General features: G+C 35.6%; 1 protein-coding gene across 2 annotated transcripts in view; it reads right to left on the bottom strand.

Annotated features, from left to right (window-relative positions):
• LOC127877831 (protein timeless-like) overlaps positions 1-18,432 on the bottom strand; it is a 48,182-nt gene that overhangs the window by 5,891 nt on the left and 23,859 nt on the right. For both annotated transcript variants that reach the window (XM_052424095.1, XM_052424093.1), the window contains exons 12-22: positions 14,414-14,527; positions 13,586-13,692; positions 11,112-11,307; positions 10,365-10,563; positions 8,602-8,717; positions 6,446-6,608; positions 5,827-5,913; positions 4,854-5,040; positions 2,263-2,357; positions 1,454-1,607; positions 838-928 (exon numbers count right to left, since the gene is read on the bottom strand). In XM_052424095.1, the coding sequence (XP_052280055.1) occupies positions 838-928; positions 1,454-1,607; positions 2,263-2,357; positions 4,854-5,040; positions 5,827-5,913; positions 6,446-6,608; positions 8,602-8,717; positions 10,365-10,563; positions 11,112-11,307; positions 13,586-13,692; positions 14,414-14,527 (1,509 nt within the window). The remainder of the gene's footprint in view (positions 1-837; positions 929-1,453; positions 1,608-2,262; positions 2,358-4,853; positions 5,041-5,826; positions 5,914-6,445; positions 6,609-8,601; positions 8,718-10,364; positions 10,564-11,111; positions 11,308-13,585; positions 13,693-14,413; positions 14,528-18,432) is intronic.

Below are 18,432 nucleotides of genomic sequence, written 5' to 3'. Positions count from 1 at the left end.
AATAATGATTTCAATGGAAATTGTCACTTTTTGTCCCTTGCCATTTCAAAATAAACTTAACATGAAAACCAGTGCTGTAAATATGATCTATATTCATTCAAAGCTGACATCATAATTGAATTCAAATAACGTAAAATGATGATGATGTTGGTACGATGATCCCTAGCTGTGAGTGACACAGTCTACCTGATGATGATTTATTAATCATGCATCATGAAACATTCAGCTCATGCAAAATCAACTCAATAAAATCCAGTCATGAAAATAAATCGGCTACTCCATATTTTGCACAACAGCGCATCTTGCATTCCGCTGGCTCCCAATTGAAACTGTCCCGAAATGGAAAGTTTCAAAGTAGGACACATAGCAGCATGTGTTCAGCCTTACGTTAAAAAATAGCAGCTAACAAAAAATAGATTTGACATACACTCAAGTTTTCTTACCATACCTGATTTATTATAGTTTCACAGAAAATATGTTAATAAAACTATGCATACAAATATAAACGACTTATTAGAATCAAACAAGAGAATTGTTATTTAAGTTAGTAAGGGAAAAAATGAACTTATTAATACTTACTAGTTTCTTACAAACAAAATCATCAACAAATAGTAAATAAATCAAATTTAAGGTGAAACATAATATTTAAAGAAACCAAACTACAGGTTTGTTTACATATCTTAATTTATTGTGCTTGAACTCAATATAATAATATACTAGGTACTTTGAATTAAATGTAAGCAAAATTAAATTTTGTTCAAAGCAGCACTTATTTATGTTTGCTAATTTTAATAACTAGAGATTGAGAACGTGTTGAACATCAAGAGTAAAACTTACGAAGGTTTCTTCTCATTCAAATCTGTTGTTTCCTTGACATCTGTGAATTTTTCCATGCCTGACATTGCGTGATTGAAACACTGTACCATTTCTGAAATTAAACACGTTTAATAAAGCACTGCACCATTTCTGAAATAAAACATAAAATACTGTATTGTTTCTTTAAAAAAAAACATGTTTAATAAGACACTATATCATTTCTGAAATAATTGTCCTTTTTTAAATTGCCAATTTTTTTCGACTACAAAATTCAGACTAAAACTTGGCATAAGGTCTCTTATAGGACAGGATCCTGAGTTCTATGCCGAACATGTACTTATGACACATCACAGTTTGTTTATGGTCAAATTTGAGGTCAGAATTCACATTCCAATTTTGTTATTTATTTTTTATTGCAAAATGTAGATCATCTTCCTATCCAGCTCTCAAAGTAAATAAAGTGTTTAACACATTTTATTCTCATTTTCAAAGCAAAAAAAACACAACACCACCAATTTCTAAATTTAAGTCAAAACGGCCAGTTTTTTTAAATTCAAAGGTCCCCAATCCCATTCCCTAAAGGTGAAAAAAACACTGTCACATATTAGCAAAGTCAGCAGACACATTCAATCCTCACCATCATCCAGTTTGCTAATCTTTCCCGCCATCTGTAGCAACTCTGCCACCTCAACGTCTGCAGGAATCCTGGGGAACCTCAACCCCTCCTCATCCACGTGTAGACCGAGCTGTTCCAGCAGGCCGATCATGTACGGGTTCTGCATTAGTGACACCTGTAATGCACGTACCAGCTGTTATATTAAACTTTAAGTTGTTTTAGATTGAGTTGGGTTCAGAGACAAATGGGGCTTAATGCATGTGCGTGCAGAATTGTCCCATATTAGCCTGCACAGTCTTAACACTTGATGCACACGCATTAAGCCCAGTTTTCCCAGAATACTTGATGCACACGCATTAAGCCCTGTTTTCTCATGATGCACACGCATTAAGCCCAGTTTTCCCAGAATACTTGATGCACACGCATTAAGCCCTGTTTTCTCATGATGCACACGCATTAAGCCCAGTTTTCCCAGAACAAGGCTAATTTAATTTAGGGATGCCTGTAAATACCAATATCTGTATTTGAAAATTATAGAATTATATTATGAATTGCAGTCCACACAGGCTAATCAGGGAAGACTCTTTCTGCTTTAAGTGGATTTAAGCTAAAAAGAGACTCGCTTTAAATATCAAAATACCATAAAAGAGAGAAGTGTTGTCCCTGATTAGCCTGTGGAGTGTACAGGTTTACCTGAGACGACACATGATGCACATGCATATAGCCCCGTTTTTCCAGAGCTAAACTCAAGGCAAAGATTAACCATGACATCAACTTTACTAAAGATATCAAGGGAGAGGAAGGCAGGGGCTGGGAAGGTCGAGTCTCACCTGCTCCTCATTGTACATGACCACAGGCACGTCTTTCTTCTTAAGTGCGAAGTACTTGATCACTGGCTCTATCCTGGAGCCCGGCAGTACAGCTCCTGGAGGTACAACATAGCATTGGTAAATATTGCTACTCAGGAAATCTAGGTAATTATTATTGACCACTTGAAATGTCAAAGATATAATGTTGTATTGGTTCAACAAGAATATTCATACCATGTCATTATGGTAATGATATTTACTGGAAACAAGCAAATTCGTTGAATTGATATCCCCCGCCAATATGCTTCTGGACACAACAGTGTTATTTTTGACACTCAGCTAAAAAAAAGCATTTTTTTAAGATACAAAGGGCCATAACTCCGTTATTAACAGATGGTGTACAATGCCATTTGGCGTGCATCATCCTCTTATCCATATATATACTAATACCAAGTTTTAATGAAATCCGCCAAAGCACTTCCAAGATATGACTCCGGACACAAAAGTGATGGACGGACGGACGGACAGAGGGAAGAACGGACAACGCAAAAACAATATCCCTTCCGCCTATGGCGGGGGATAATAAAAATTGTCAGGTGTGATTGTTCGAATTGTAGGGTACATATTAACAACTGTTGATGACATCAACAAATTGTTCAAATAAAAGGTGTTCAACTTTTCCGGATTTCTACAACTTTGGAAAAACATCTGCAGGTTCAAAAGACACTGACATATTTTATTCACCAAATATATTTTCATTCAAATTGATAGAATATGTATTTTTTAAAATTATTTATTATATTGTGTCAGCTTTGCTTGCAACTTTATGACTACAGATTTGTGGGTTTTTCCAAAAACTTAAAGCCAATTCCGGCGAACGTCTATTGTCGAAAATATCATTATATAAATATTTAACCCTTTCAGGCTAAGAAGCAGAGTAAAAATGACTTCATGTAACCAGAATAAAAAAATAACAGTCTGAGAGTAACTCGCAGTCTGATCAGGTTTTATTCTGTTTGCCTCTCATCAGTATCTTAGGTTTGAAAAGGAAGCCTTAAAACTTGAATCAGGGCCCCTATTCACCAACACTTTCTTAGACTTACGAATAAAGAATAAAGAATAGACTTGGAACCAAGACAAATGCATTATGTGTTTGCAAATACATTCAAGCCTCCAATGGTGATCATGTCATAAACAAACAAGAGCTGTCAGAGGACAGCGCGCTCGACTATTCGAGTGCTTGACAGTATAACGTAAGCCAGCAATCGAAAATTGTTCACATTCAATAATTTTTAGACGATCTTTCAAAAATAAAAAAAGGAAAAAAAAATATTTAGGGGGGGGGGGGGGGGTGAGAGGGCGGTATAATGTGGGGTGTGGTAATTTATAAGATGACGTTTAAAAAAAAAAAAATGGGGGGGGGGGATGAGCTTGGGGGGGGAGGGATTCTGGGTAGGGGCGTGGGGTATAAGTTTAGTTTAAACCTATTTATTTTAGCTTGATTGCATCGAAAGCCTAAGGCTTATTTGAAACGCTCTTGAGTCTGTTTCCTGGGCCTAGAAACCAGTACTTGGTGTCTTTTGGGGAGATCTAAAGAACGCTCCCACAGTGGGGATCGAACCCGTGACCTCCCAGTCGCTAGGCGGACTGTTTGGGTGGAATCCATTGTGGTATGCAGGTAAGTGTTGTTTTGTCAAAGTAATAATAAAATGTGATCATAAATAAAGAAGTTATGGCAATTGAAGCAAAATGTTCAATTATCTAAGTGTAAAAGGGGCCATAATTATGTCAAAATGCTTGATACAGTGGTCTCCTCTTGTTTATAGGTTGGGGTCATGTTGGTAAACAAGTACGCACCATATAAAAGCAATATGTCAAAGGATATAGGAAATATTTGGGGTAGTGCACAAACTTTAACATAGACTTATCAATAATATGCATATTCTAAGTATAAAAGGGGCAATAATTATGACAAAATGCTTGATAGAGTTGTCTGCTCTTGTTTATAGGTTTGGGTGATGTTGGTTAACACGTATGCAAAATATGAAAGCAATATGTCAAGGGACAATGAAAATAAATGGGGAAGTACGCAAACTTTAACATAGATTTATCAATAATATGCATATTCTAAGTATAAAAGGGGCCATAATTATAACAAAATGCTTGATAGAGTTGTCTGCTCTTGTTTATAGGTTGGGGTCATGTTGGTAAACAAGTATGCAAAATATAAAGCAATATGTCAAGGGACAAAGAAAATATTTGGGGTAGTACGAAAACTTTAACATTTGCACGCTAACTGAGACGCAGACGCTTACGCTAACGTTGACGCCGGGGTGAGTAGGATAGCTCCACTATATATATTTTATATATAATAGTCGAGCTAAAAATGATACACCCGGTAGACTGAGGTGTTTAATGCCAAGTTTGAATCAAAATTCAAGCAATTCTTAATATATCAATTTAAAGAATATTTTTTATTCTTAGACTTAAGTCTAAGAACTGTTTTGTGAATGCAGGCCACAGTAAGAAACGTTGTCCATTCAATTTGATTTTTTTAAGGAATAAAAACACATCAAATTTCTTATCTGAATGGTAAAGTGTTAACACCCTACCTGATTTCACAAAGGCAGTCTCCAAAAGACAGTTGCGCACATGCTGCAGCTGTTTGTCATATCCCTCTTCCTCCAGCTTTCGTAGGCAGAATGGGACCACTTTTTCCTCCTCCATTTGTGAGAGTTCTTCCAAGGCAGATAAGAACTGATCACCCTTGGTGGAGAGCTCGTAGTTCTTCACAACAGTCTGGAATTATTTTTTTAATGAGCCTGGTTATGGGAAAACTGGGCCTAATGCATGAGCATTTATTGTCTGTCCAGATTAGCCTGTGCATTCCTAATCACATGCATTAAGCCCAGTTTTCCAGATTGACACTTACATAAAATTATAACAAATAGAAGTCAAATTACAGCTTTTTCAGACCTGTTACTTATATCCCACCCCCAACCGCTTTGTTGACGATTTCCAAGGCCAAATTACTCAGAATTGTTTGGACCACTGAGGTTGAAGTATCTTGGAACACTGACACTTCATGCTGATGATATATTTGAAGTTACACTTGTATTCTTTAAGACTAAAAGAAATTTTGACGCAGTTCACTCTGCAAACTAAATTCATTTTATGCAGACAAACAGACCAGCCATCACACCAACAGAGCAATTCAAATATATCCAATTCCTGCAGAGTGTAAATAATCTGTGTATTAAGTCTGAATAACACTAGTGCATGAAAGGAAGAGTCTATAATTAGTACATTTCTGTGGCTACTTTTGTTTCTCAATTTAACCCTTTCAGCGCTGGAACCGAATTTTGAAGGCTTTTGCAAACAGTTTGGATCCAGATGAGACGCCACAAAATGTGGCGTCTCATCAGGATCAAAACTGTTTGCTATTCTGATAGTATTCTTTGGAAAAAAAATCGAAGAAAATGCTAATTTTAGAAATTCAGTAGACGACATTTTAGCAGACGACAAATTTCCCAGCATGCAAAGGGTTAAATCCACATTTACATTGTGCCCTCACTGATAACAAACCTGTTGCATGAAACCCTTCTCTGTTGCTATGAACCGCTCCAGCTGGCTCTCTGACAGCCAGTCCATCTTGTACAGCTGGTTTACAACCTGAACATAGAAACACAATCTGAAGCCTTGTCACATGAGTCGCGTTCTGAGAGAACTTGGCATAATGCCTTTGCGTAGTGTCGTCCCAGATTAGCCTGTGGAGTCCGCACAGGCTAAGCAGGGACGACACTTTCCGCCTCAACAAGATTTTCGGTAAGAAGGGACTTCCTTTAAACGAAAAATACCATATAAGCGAAAAAGTTATGTTCCTGATTAGCCTGTGCAGACTGGCTAATCTAGGACGACACTTTAAGCACAGGCATTATGCCCAATTTTCACAAAATGGGATATGTTCAAGGGCCAAATACTCAGGAATTTGCCAATCACTGATGAAAAGATATTATAGTATATCAACACATCATGGATGAGACAAGTAAAATTGTCATCACTAAAATGTTCCACTTTTTGGCTATATCTTTTGTAGAAAAACAACGCAACATATGGCTTTTGAAATTATTAATTAAATTCATAGAGGCTAATAAGCTATTTTTATGAGTCATAAAAATAATGTCTATGCAGTCTGCATGTGTACCTCAATTTTCAGTTTGCGTATGCCCTTGTCAAGTAGCCTGCGTGCCACCTCGTCGATGGCATCACTGCGTCCCTCCAGCTCACCCCACCAGCTGGTGAGAAGGTCTATCTCCTGAATGGTCCAGCCATGATCCAGCGCGTCACTGTCATTGTCCATGTCAACACTGAAACAAGGAATGGCGTAAGAAAGTTTGGCTTAATGCATGTGCCTAGAGTGTCGTCCAGGATTAATGCTTTCTGCATGGACAAAATTTTATTTATACAATACTTCCTCTCAACAAAAATTTTACAAAGAAGCCTCTCCCTGATAAGCCTGTGCAGACAGCAAAGGTTTATCTGGGACAACACTTTATCCAGCTGTAAGCCTGTGCAGACAGCAATGGTTTATCTGGGACAACACTTTATCCAGCTGTAAGCCTGTGCAGACAGCAATCGTTTATCTGGGACAACACTTTATCCAGCTGAAAGCCTGTGCAGACAGCAATGGTTTATCTGGGACAACACTTTATCCAGCTGTAAGCCTGTGCAGACAGCAATGGTTTATCTGGGACAACACTTTATCCAGCTGAAAGCCTGTGCAGACAGCAATGGTTTATCTGGGACAACACTTTATCCAGCTGTAAGCCTGTGCAGACAGCAATGGTTTATCTGGGACAACACTTTATCCAGCTGTAAGCCTGTGCAGACAGCAATGGTTTATCTGGGACAACACTTTATCCAGCTGAAATGAACATTTTGCACTCAGTCGTCCAACTTTGTTCTGTCTACACTATCTAACCAGGCATTGAAGAATCCACTAGACCGCTCGCATATGCGAGTGAAATTGACGGTCGGGCGAGTAAAGTTTGTTAAATACTCGACCGACCGGGCGAATGCTGTTTTTCAAGTTGATAAATATAAATTCAGTTCCAGAACTCCTGCCACATTGATACAAATTGCGAATAATTTTGCGAACGAATAAAAAATAGGTATAGTACACAAAGAAACTGAACTTTCGTTTTAACAATGAAAAATGACGTCACGGGCACAGTAAAAATAATTCTCGAAATCTGCTGCGCTCTTTTCGTAAGTGCCAGTGCTCTTAGCTAATCGATTAAAAGGTAGAAAAACAGTTAAATATATTGGTCATTCCGTGAAGAATAAAATTTCATTTTAATGTAAATATCAATAAAAAATAATACATAACTGGTTAATTATAATATTTCTTATATTCAATTAAAAATAAACAGAAAAAATAATTATTAATAAACAAAATAATTCGTGATCAGAAGCCTTAGCCAAAATTTACCATATTGTAACCATTTCTCAATCAAGCATGTCTTTCAGTAAAAGTTCGTCTGAAATATTTAAAAACTCAGCATGGAAAAGGTCTCTATTTATAAAAATATGTGCAAGGTGGTGGAGACAGGGAACAGAAAGAAAGGTCATCAAAACAAATAGCGGAAAGTATTGAGAAAAGGAAACAGGTGCAGAAAATGTAAGGAAAGCAAATAAAATCCATCAGATAATGTAGTTAATTTGTTTGCAGTTTAGTGTCCATATGTTACGTAGGTTAAACAGGTTCTGGTTGATCATAACTAAAAAAATAAATATAGATATATATTTTAAATGCAGGGCGAGTAGATTAAAGTGAAGGGCCAGTGGATTGTCAGGTCTATTCGCCCTGCAGTGCGAGTGGCTCTGGAAAAATTCTTCTATGCCTGCTAACATTTAGTAAAGAAGACAAAGGGGTATTCCCAGAAAATGAAGGTGAACACCCCAAATTTTAGGGGCCATGTGCTCATGGTTGTGCAACAGGTGCCAACCTTGACAAATCACTAAGTTACACAAATGGCTCAGCAGTGTACTGGTAGAGATAAAAACCTTACTGCTGGGAACTAATGCAGAACATTCACCAAAATGTCTTTCAAAGTATTTGTCTAACTGATAAATCTTAATATCCAGTTACTCCGTTACAGCAACTAACTGGAGCTTGTCCCCAGACACTGAATCCCGTATTCTGGAGCAAGTTGTTACCAGTATAAACATGTAATAAAAAAATAAATCTAACAGGCAGAAACAAACAGATAAATCAATAGTATTTAATGGTGATTTCGGTATACTCCGCTTCATCTTGTACCATGGGCATAAAGACATGTAAAATGCATGTAAAACTACCGTTCATTGGGTGGAGAGATGTTATCGAGTCCAAAGTTGACGGCACACACAAGGGGATCAGTCTCAGCCAGGGCCAGGAACTTCTGTATGATGTACTCCATTAAGTCATTCATCTCCTGTAAAATATAAACACAGGGGGTTGAGTGAAGCATTGGGTTAGTGCTCTGCATGTGTGTTAAGTGTCATCTAACATTGGTCTACACAGTCTGCACAGGCAAATAAGGGACAACATTTGTGGATGGATATTGTTATATTACAAATGGATATTTGCCTAAAAGAGACTTTTTTTTACAAAATATACCAGAAAAGCGGAAAGTGTCTTCCCTGATTAGTCTGAGGGGACCTCACAGGCTAATCTGGGACAAAACATTACGAAAATACATTTAAACAAGATGCGTTTGTGAAACACATTGTCCCCCTTTATGACGTTTGACCTTGAAGGATGACCTTGACCTTGACCCTTCACCACTCAAAATGTGCAGCTCCATGAGATACACATGCATTTCAAATATAACATTGCTAGCTTCAATATTGCAGAAGTGACATTACATGAGCAATTTTGACCCATATATTTGACCTTGAAGGATGACCTTGACCTTTCACCACTCAAAATGTGCAGCTCCATGAGATACACATGCATGCCAAATATCAAGTTGCTATCTTCAATATTGCAAAAGTATTCATAAAAATGAGCGATTTTGGCCACATATATTTGACCTCTGACCTTGAAGGATGACCTTGACCTTTCACCACTCAAAATGTGCAGCTCCATGAGATACACATGCATGCCAAATATCAAGTTGCTATATTCAATATAGCAAAAGTTATTGCAAAATGTTAAAGTTGGCGCAAACAGACCAACCAACCAACCAACAGACCAACCAACAGACAGGGCAAAAACAATATGTCCTCCACTACTATAGCGGGGGACATAAACAAACTTTTCTCAGGCGTTGCTCATATGGTTATAAACAATCCCATGAAACCAGGCCCCGTGTTCACAAAACATTTTTTGCAATCGAAAATCGATTTTGCTTGTCATTGAAAATGGATTTCCATTGTATTTGAAAGGCAAAAATGAAAATCGATGTCAGTTAAAATCGATTTTCAATTGCAAAATCGTTTTGTGAACACGGGGCCAGGTTTTGAATGTTTTAGTAATTAATTTAATTTCAATAATTGTACAATGCAATACAAAGCTTAATCTGCATGTAAGATTCCTAAACACAGATTGCAGTGCAATACATTGAAACTAACTCAAGTCATTGAGCTGAACCAGTCACCTGGACACAACTTGCTCCAAATACAATTCCCCAGGGTAGCATGGTAGAACGTCAAGCAAGCTTGCTATATCCAAAGTTTCATAAAGAATTGTCAATGTAAAATAAAGTTATTGACATGAAACCACCAGCATTTTTAAAACCATAGGGAAACAAAATATTCAGTTACTCTCTACTAAATACACTGAAAAATGTGTCTCATTTCCATCGGCTCACACAAACAAGTAGATTCAAAGAATGAAACTAAAATCTTCCAAAGACTTAACTCTTTACCACTTAGATACGTATTTTTACGAATTTGCGGTCCTTAAGAAAGTTTAATTTACATAAAGACCTTTCTTACTAGTTTCAATACTTGATACTAGAATTGTGGATTACTGGCAGGCTGTTCTGGTTTTATGCTAGTTGCAAAAGCCATTTTCACTTTGCTTCTCTTTGACAGAAAGGGTAAAACTAAAATCTCCAACTCTATCAGTCACATACATAAGTGAGGGGTAGGTTGCTGTCAAGGATATTGATGAAGGTCTGAAGGATCTCTGGATGCATGAGAGCCTCGTGGTTCTTGCAGTCTCCCGCCACGTGGTACATCATCGTGAACGCACAGTTGTTCACATGGTGGTCGTTCTCGCCGTATCGCTGCAACAACTGGCTGTACTTGAGCATCAAAGCTGGCTGGGAAAACCTGGGAGGGGAGGGAATAAAACTGTATAAAAATGAACTAGAGCTTTGTCACAGAGGTGACGAATACCCCCACATGCCGCATTGACACACAATATTTTGCAAGATGTCTTCACAAAAAACAGCGGACACCATGCTCAATGTTTAGAACGCACTAAGTGATTTGTGACCTAGTTTTTGACCCGGCATGGCCCATGTTCGAACTTGGCCTAGACATCATCTAGATACAACTTCTGACCAAGTTTGGTAAAGCACAGATGAAAACTACTTGAATTAGAGAGCGGAATGGAAGATAATAACAAAATGGTTAAAATAGGAATAAGGAGATAATAAAGTGGTAAAAATGTGAGTTGTAAAAGAATAACACCATGGACTGAATGGGATTGGGAAAGAATAACACATTGGCAGAAATGCAAATCTGGTGAGGAAAACACATGGTTAAAATGGGAATGAAGATAGAATAAGTCTGTGGTCAAAATGAGATGGGAAAAAAAAGCCCTGCTGGTAGTGTCATCCTAGACATGTTAATAAATTGCAGAAATAAGGACCTACTGCTTTATGTGAGATATCATGGTGACGCTGCGGTCATCACACAATCCCCGAGCCAGCCAGTCCTCCAACAATAACAGGAAGTAGTGATTGGTCACGATGATGTCACGCAGGTAAAGGTTACTATGACAACCAGGCTCGTATGTCTTCAACAACCACAGAAACGACTGTCTTAGATCTGTCATGTTGGCAAGCTTTCCTGTAAGACACAATGTCATATTGAAAAGCTCTTCTGTAAATAGCAATTTTATGTTGCAAAAATGTTCATATAGTAATGCCATGTTGGCAAGATTTCCTATCAAGAGTAATGTCATTTTGGCAATATTTCTTATCAAGAGTAATGTGATGTTGGCAAGATTTCCTATCAAGAGTTGTCATGTTGGCAAGATTTCCTATCAAGAGTAATGTCATGTTGGCGAGATTTCTTATCAAGAGTAATGTGATGTTTGCAAGATTTCCTATCAAGAGTAATGTGATGTTGGCAAGATTTCCTATGAAGAGTAATGCCATGTTGCCAAGATTTCCTATCAAGAGTAATGCCATGTTGCCAAGATTTCCTATCAAGAGTAATGTCATGTTGGCAAGATTTCCTATCAAGAGTTGTCATGTTGGCAAGATTTCCTATCAAGAGTAATGTCATGTTGGCAAGATTTCTTATCAAGAGTAATGTGATATTGGCAAGATTTCCTATGAAGAGTTATTCCCTGTTGCCAAGATTTCCTATCAAGAGTAATGTCATGTTGCCAAGATTTCCTATCAAGAGTAATGCCATGTTGCCAAGATTTCCTATCAAGAGTAATGTCATGTTGCCAAGATTTCCTATCAAGAGTAATGTCATGTTGGCAAGATTTCCTATCAAGAGTTGTCATGTTGGCAAGATTTCTTATCAAGAGTTGTCATGTTGGCAAGATTTCTTATCAAGAGTAATGTCATGTTGGCAAGATTTCTTATCAAGAGTAATGTGATGTTGGCAAGATTTCCTATGAAGAGTTATGCCCTGTTGCCAAGATTTCCTATCAAGTGTAATTTCATGTTGCCAAGATTTCCTATCAAGAGTAATGTCATGTTGCCAAGATTTCCTATCAAGAGTAATGTCATGTTAGTAAGTTATCATTTACAAAGTAAATCATCAACATAAACTTCATTTACTGTATTAATATCCCGTTATGAAAAGGAAACCATCAACAATGTCATGCAATGCCATCATAATACAAGTCTTATATTTGTCACCAACCTAGCTGTAACTATTCTTACTCAGCTTTTCTCAATAAGCAGGTTTACAGTACATGAGACTACGGTACATGCCTATTTAAAACCAAAGAAACAAATTACCATGACAACCCGTTAGATAAAGTCTTTTATTTCACTAATGTAATTAAAACAAGAAAAAGCCTAAGTCATGAGACACCTCTCAACAATCTCAAGACGCATATTTAACTAACAACATTAGTTGCTATAGCTACATAAGCTAAATTAGATTTTACTGTTTTACAGAATGTATTGGGAGATTGTTGATATATAAGAATTTTTCAGACACAAATAAGTGTAATATGATACTTTCTTAAAAGTCTTTCACATCTGTACAAATATAAATCTAAAACCTCAGTTATTAAATAGAATATATTTGCAAAGAGAAATAATTAATTAAGTTACATATACATTTATACAAGATAAAGTTTCAATCAGAGATATATCGATCGATTTGTGATAAACAATTGGAAAATAATAAACCTATCAGCAGTATTTTTTACACAAAAACATTTGCGTCTAAAACAAACCAATCAGTTTACAGCAGGAGACTAAATGAATTCTTAACATTAAATAAATGACAATTTTCTCTAATAATATTATTTAATATTACATATTATATATACTGAATGTAATAAGTCATGTAACTGACATTTTGATACATTTTTACTTTTTTCCATTTTTGTGTTTATTTAGGTGACATACATCAACTGTTAAAATGTTAAGTCAACCTTTTTGGTAAAAATAATGTTTTTATCAAATTTTCGAAATTGACTTGACAAACACATGTCATTTTCTGAATGTAAAAAGTAGCGTAACTGACATTTTGTTAAATTTTCAGGAGAAGCAAAAAAATGTTTTATTAAAATAATAAACATTTTTCAGTATTCAAATTTTCTGATAATAATAAACATTTTTCAGTATTCAAATTTTCTGATTAGCATTATAATAAAACTTGAAAACGAAACAAAACTCCAAATTGATATGTCTTTTTTAAAACAATAAAAAATTAAGAAAGGAGCAGTTACCAAAATTTCAACACTGAAATATTTTGAGCGCAAAAATTAACGTAAGTGCTCTTACTGTATTTTGGAAAATGTCTGAAAATATGCATTCCTGAACAATTTACAAAATGTACGTTAACCTAGTTATTACATTCAGTAGACGATATGGCGCCTAAATTCAATTTTTCAAAGTAATGTTATTGACTATGCTATATGGTGCCTTACCTTGCAGCTGTTGAATGTAGGTCAGGTCATCACCTGCCAGCCCCTTCATGATGTGGAATGTCATCGTTTTGATCATCTCTCGCAATGCTGTCACCGCCAAATGCAGCCTGCATAGAAAATGCTTGTACAGTTGTTAAAATACTACACAAAATGTCATTTCTACTAAACTAGGTCAGGTCCCTCAAATACCTCAATATCAACGTCAATCGTGACTGGACTTTGTGAAAAAAATAGCATATGAGATTGGCATATGAAATATGACCCAATAATGCTATAAAATCAGCTGTAAAATAGAAGACCACGACTGCCAAATTCGCTGGACTAAGGATTGGCCAATATTATAGCCTTAATGTTTATCAATCAAATAAGTCAAGATCAATAATCAGTTACATATGACCCTTAGTCTCGCAAAAGGGCTTAATGCATGTGCATATAGTGTCATCCCATATAAGCTTGTGCCTAAATGGAATTTTTCATTAAACAAAGTCTAGCAAAAATCTAGGTGGAAAGTGTTGTCTCAAATTAGCCAGTGCAGGGGAGGACATTAAATTATATTAGCTGCGCTCTCAGAAAAAGAGTCTTAATGCCCGTCAAAAGTGTCCTCCCAGATTAGCCTGTGCGGACTGCAAAGGCTAATTAGGGAAAAGAGACTTTCTGCATTAATGGACTTTTTTTTATTTAAAGTAGGCTCTTCTAAACGAAAATCTAATCTAGCAAGGACATCAAGCAATGGACTACAGGATTACCCACCTGCAAGGACATCAAGCAATGGACTACAGGATTATCCACCTGCAAGGACATCAAGCAATGGACTACAGGATTACCCACCTGCGCATACTGAGCTCATAGGAGTTTTCATTCTTGAACGCATGCATAACTTCCTCCCCATTACTGACTGCTTCATACACCAGGAATCCAAACACGTCCTCTGTGAGAATGTCCCTGCAAACACAAAGAGGAAAATAATGGAATTTGAGAATATCCCTATAAAACAACACAGAAAAATAAAATAATGGAATTTGAGAATATCCCTATAAAACAACACAGACAAATAATGGCATTTGAGAATATCCCTATAAAACAACACAAGAAAATATTGGAACTTTGAGAATATCCATGCAAACAACACACAGGAAAATGATGGAAATTCTAGTGTTTTTTTATCATTGTTCAACTTATAAACTCACTCTGGGAAAAGAGATTTGAATTAATGCATGTGTGTAAAGTCTTGGCCCAGATAAGCCTGCAAAGTCCACACAGGCTAATCAGGGACAGCACTTTCCCCTTTTTTAGATTTTTTCTTTTAAAGAAGTCATTTCTAAACCGATTGCACTTCACGCACATTCATTAATGCCATTTTTCCAAGAGTGCTGATAATATTGAACCAAGTTTTATTCATATAACATACCCACACTTTTTCAGCTCAGCGGATCTCAGACTCTGAGAGGTTAACAAGAACTAAAACCACTAATGCGTGCTACATACATATGTCCTACTTTATTAAATCAGAGGTTACATTTTTCACAAAGGATTATAAATATTGCACAATACAACTTCATATCATAAATTTGTAAAGCCTGCAAGTTTGAATTTTGTATGTTTAAATCCAAGTAAGTTTGTATGTTGTATGTTAACAAGTTTGTTTTCAAAAAAAAAAAAACTTACAAACAGAGATCATGCGGTTATAAAAAAGTGTCTTACATAAATAGCAAAAGCAGGAAATTCAAGAGTGTGTATTAATTATGATCATTTTTTGCCAATATTATTTTACATTTAATTATTTATATAATTTTTTTTTATTAAAAAACTATTAGACTATTGTTTCTACTACAGTGTCATTGTTGATAACTAAGCTAAGAAAAGTGTCATACGTGTATAGTGCTTGTACAAATATAATAATCAGATATCATGTGTTGGGGTTTTTTAACTATTTTTTACTGTATCAATTACAAATTAATAAATATCAAAGCTATCCAATTACAAAAAGGTACACAAAAAACTTAAAATTTGTCTTATTTTGTCTCACTACTATTAATGAACAGACGCAAAATGTCTTATGCAATACAATATGGTACATAAATGGCAGGAACAAAGCCCTTTAACAAATTTAAACTTTGCCATTATTTCATAAGTCTTGCCAAAAACCTAAAACAGTTCTTTTATGTTGCGAGGTGAAGAATATTCACAATGTCTACTGTCACACAACATACAATGTCATATTCTTATGGAGCTTTTATAGACTAACAGTAAAGGAGTTCATTAATTATTTCTTTCAATTTAATTGATTCAAAAGCCCAGGCTTGTGAAACCACATCGTACAAGTTTCAGGAATGAAGTTGTGAAAGCAAGATTAGCCTTCGTGTTTCTTGTAATTTTTTTTTGCCATTGGCGTACGGACTGAAATACTGTTGCAAACAGCGAAAAACCCAACTTAACAAACTACCAAACTCTCTGATGCATGCACAGACCAGAAATAAGAAATAAGAAATAAGGCATAAGTCTAAAGTGGCGTCCCTATTTTCTTTGGAAAACACTTAACACACATGCATTAAGCCCAGTATTCCCAGAGCGATGGTCAACTGTTCTAGAGCCCTTGTAGTCATGGAGATCCAATATGTCTCCCTCCTAAAGGCAATAAAAAGCTTATAAACACAAATGGCAATGAGCAGGAAAACCAATAAAGCGACTGCAGAGGCGATGCATTACGGGGTTTACAACGGCGAATTGCTTAAAAGATTATTGTTCCCATTATATACTCGACTTTATAGACCTGTGACAGCAGCCATGTCACATGTTGACATAGCCGTGAATTCTATCGACTGATAACATGTGCAGGGATGTTCACATGCCACAAACACTGACCTTATTCTCAAATCAAAGTGTGTGGGTAGAAGCCTTAGTAATTGTTTATATTTGGTATGTCAGAAGGCATTTAATTGTTCTGTAGACTAATAAAAGATATTACATATTAATTGTTCTAACAGACTTAAAATTGTGTGAGTAAAGACCAATACGCATAAAATCACTTTAACTCCTCAAATTTGGGGAAAAGCCCTAAAAGTGCAGCTTAAACATGTAACAAACATCATTAAACACCTAGCAATTGTTTTTTTCCCCAACAATTAGTTTGTTTACAGTATACTGTTGAACAAATCATTATTTCTTAAATAATAAACATTTTCTGAAAAATGTTCAAAAATACCGCAGCTTTTTTCTCGTTCAACTCAGAATAAGCATAATAACTTAACATTGATTGTGAACCAAATCTAAATATTATGCGGCTACAATCTATCTGTTGGAATTAACATTAAATACTTATACATTTTATTTAAGGTCTGCCCGCAGCCATTATATCCTTTCAACACTAATTTGCTGAAGTAATTTTCTGAAAATTAATAGCCTGTATCAACAAAATTGTGTTGTTATTTAAAACAAGAAAAAACCAAACACATGTACTAGCATGTGAGTAATTTGCCAAACATTATGTACACAAGTAAAAAGTTTGACCATTTTTAAATGGCACTTTTAAAACAAAACAATAGCTTAGCATTTAAAGCTAATAACAAAATTGTTCCATTAATTTAAAGCCGGAAATGATAATAAGGCATATTACAGTTAACCTTTCATTGCATTTACATTTATGCTGCAAAGTACAAAAAGGTCTTAATTATCTAAAACCCTTCTGTGTGTTACAACTTATATAAACAGTTTTGATACTTATGTGTAGAAGTTAATATTGCAAGGAACAAGTTTGAGCTACATGCATGTGTATTTAAGATGGCAGTAAAACTTTCATGTATGATGTCAAAGCAATAACAACAAGCATCTAAACATAGTACACAAATCTGTGCAACTTTACACTGCGTCACATAATAAAAAAAACACAGGCAGTATATCATGTGGAAAACACAAAGTTAAATAGCATACGTCCGGAACGATCAAGAAAACCCACAAACAACCAAGAAGCTTCAGAACGGCGATTAAAATCCAAATGGGAATACAGACTTCTTGAAGCAAAGCTGAAGTGTTACATGTAAACATGTCAATCAACCCAACATTTTGTCTAGACTTTTATAGTGCAATATGATGTCATACTTCCAATTTGGAAGATTTCCTATTTAAATAAAACTCATACCTTGTTAAGGTATTAAAAAGTAGTATTTTGATGAAGATATCTAAAGTACCTGTATGAATCCCTGTGGAAGAAAATGTTTGTATCTTTTTTCTTTTATTTTTCCATCAACAGTCAATTCCAGTATTTAAATCTTTAAAAATTAAAAAATATGCTTAAGGGTTGAACAACATCAGATTATCTCAAGTGTTGATTTTTTGTTAATAAACAAAGATAAAGTGACAATAATTTAGATCTAACAAATTTCTGCAACTGAAATGAGAACTTTGTTACTTTGTTGTGTCTTAGATCGCGCTATATGTTACAATGTTGTGTCTTAGATCGCGCTATCTGTAACAAAGTTGTGTCTTAGATCACTACTTCTTTTTCCTTGTTTACCTAAGGTAGTTTAACGAAAGTATTTAAGTTCTTGTCTAGACACTAATCAGTTATCATTTTAGAATAATTGTTTTATTACATTAATGCAACTTTTTTGAGGCAAAAGTAACTTATTCCAGCTACATGAAATTTCTTGACTTGGACTTGTATCACACTTTTTGTCAAAATTATTGCAAATATCACAGAATTAAAAGCTGTAGACCGTCTTTCCACTGACAATTATTAGGGTCTTATTTATCCCAATCATCATCACCATTTTCACCACATGAGAAGAAAACATACAATTACTTCAGAAAAATCAAACCTAGTAAACAAAATGTATGAGGGTAAAAAATCC

The sequence above is a fragment of the Dreissena polymorpha genome, chromosome 4 (assembly GCF_020536995.1).
Source record: "Dreissena polymorpha isolate Duluth1 chromosome 4, UMN_Dpol_1.0, whole genome shotgun sequence".
Lineage (NCBI taxonomy): Eukaryota > Metazoa > Mollusca > Bivalvia > Myida > Dreissenidae > Dreissena > Dreissena polymorpha.
This window is presented reverse-complemented; position numbering and strand designations above follow the sequence as displayed.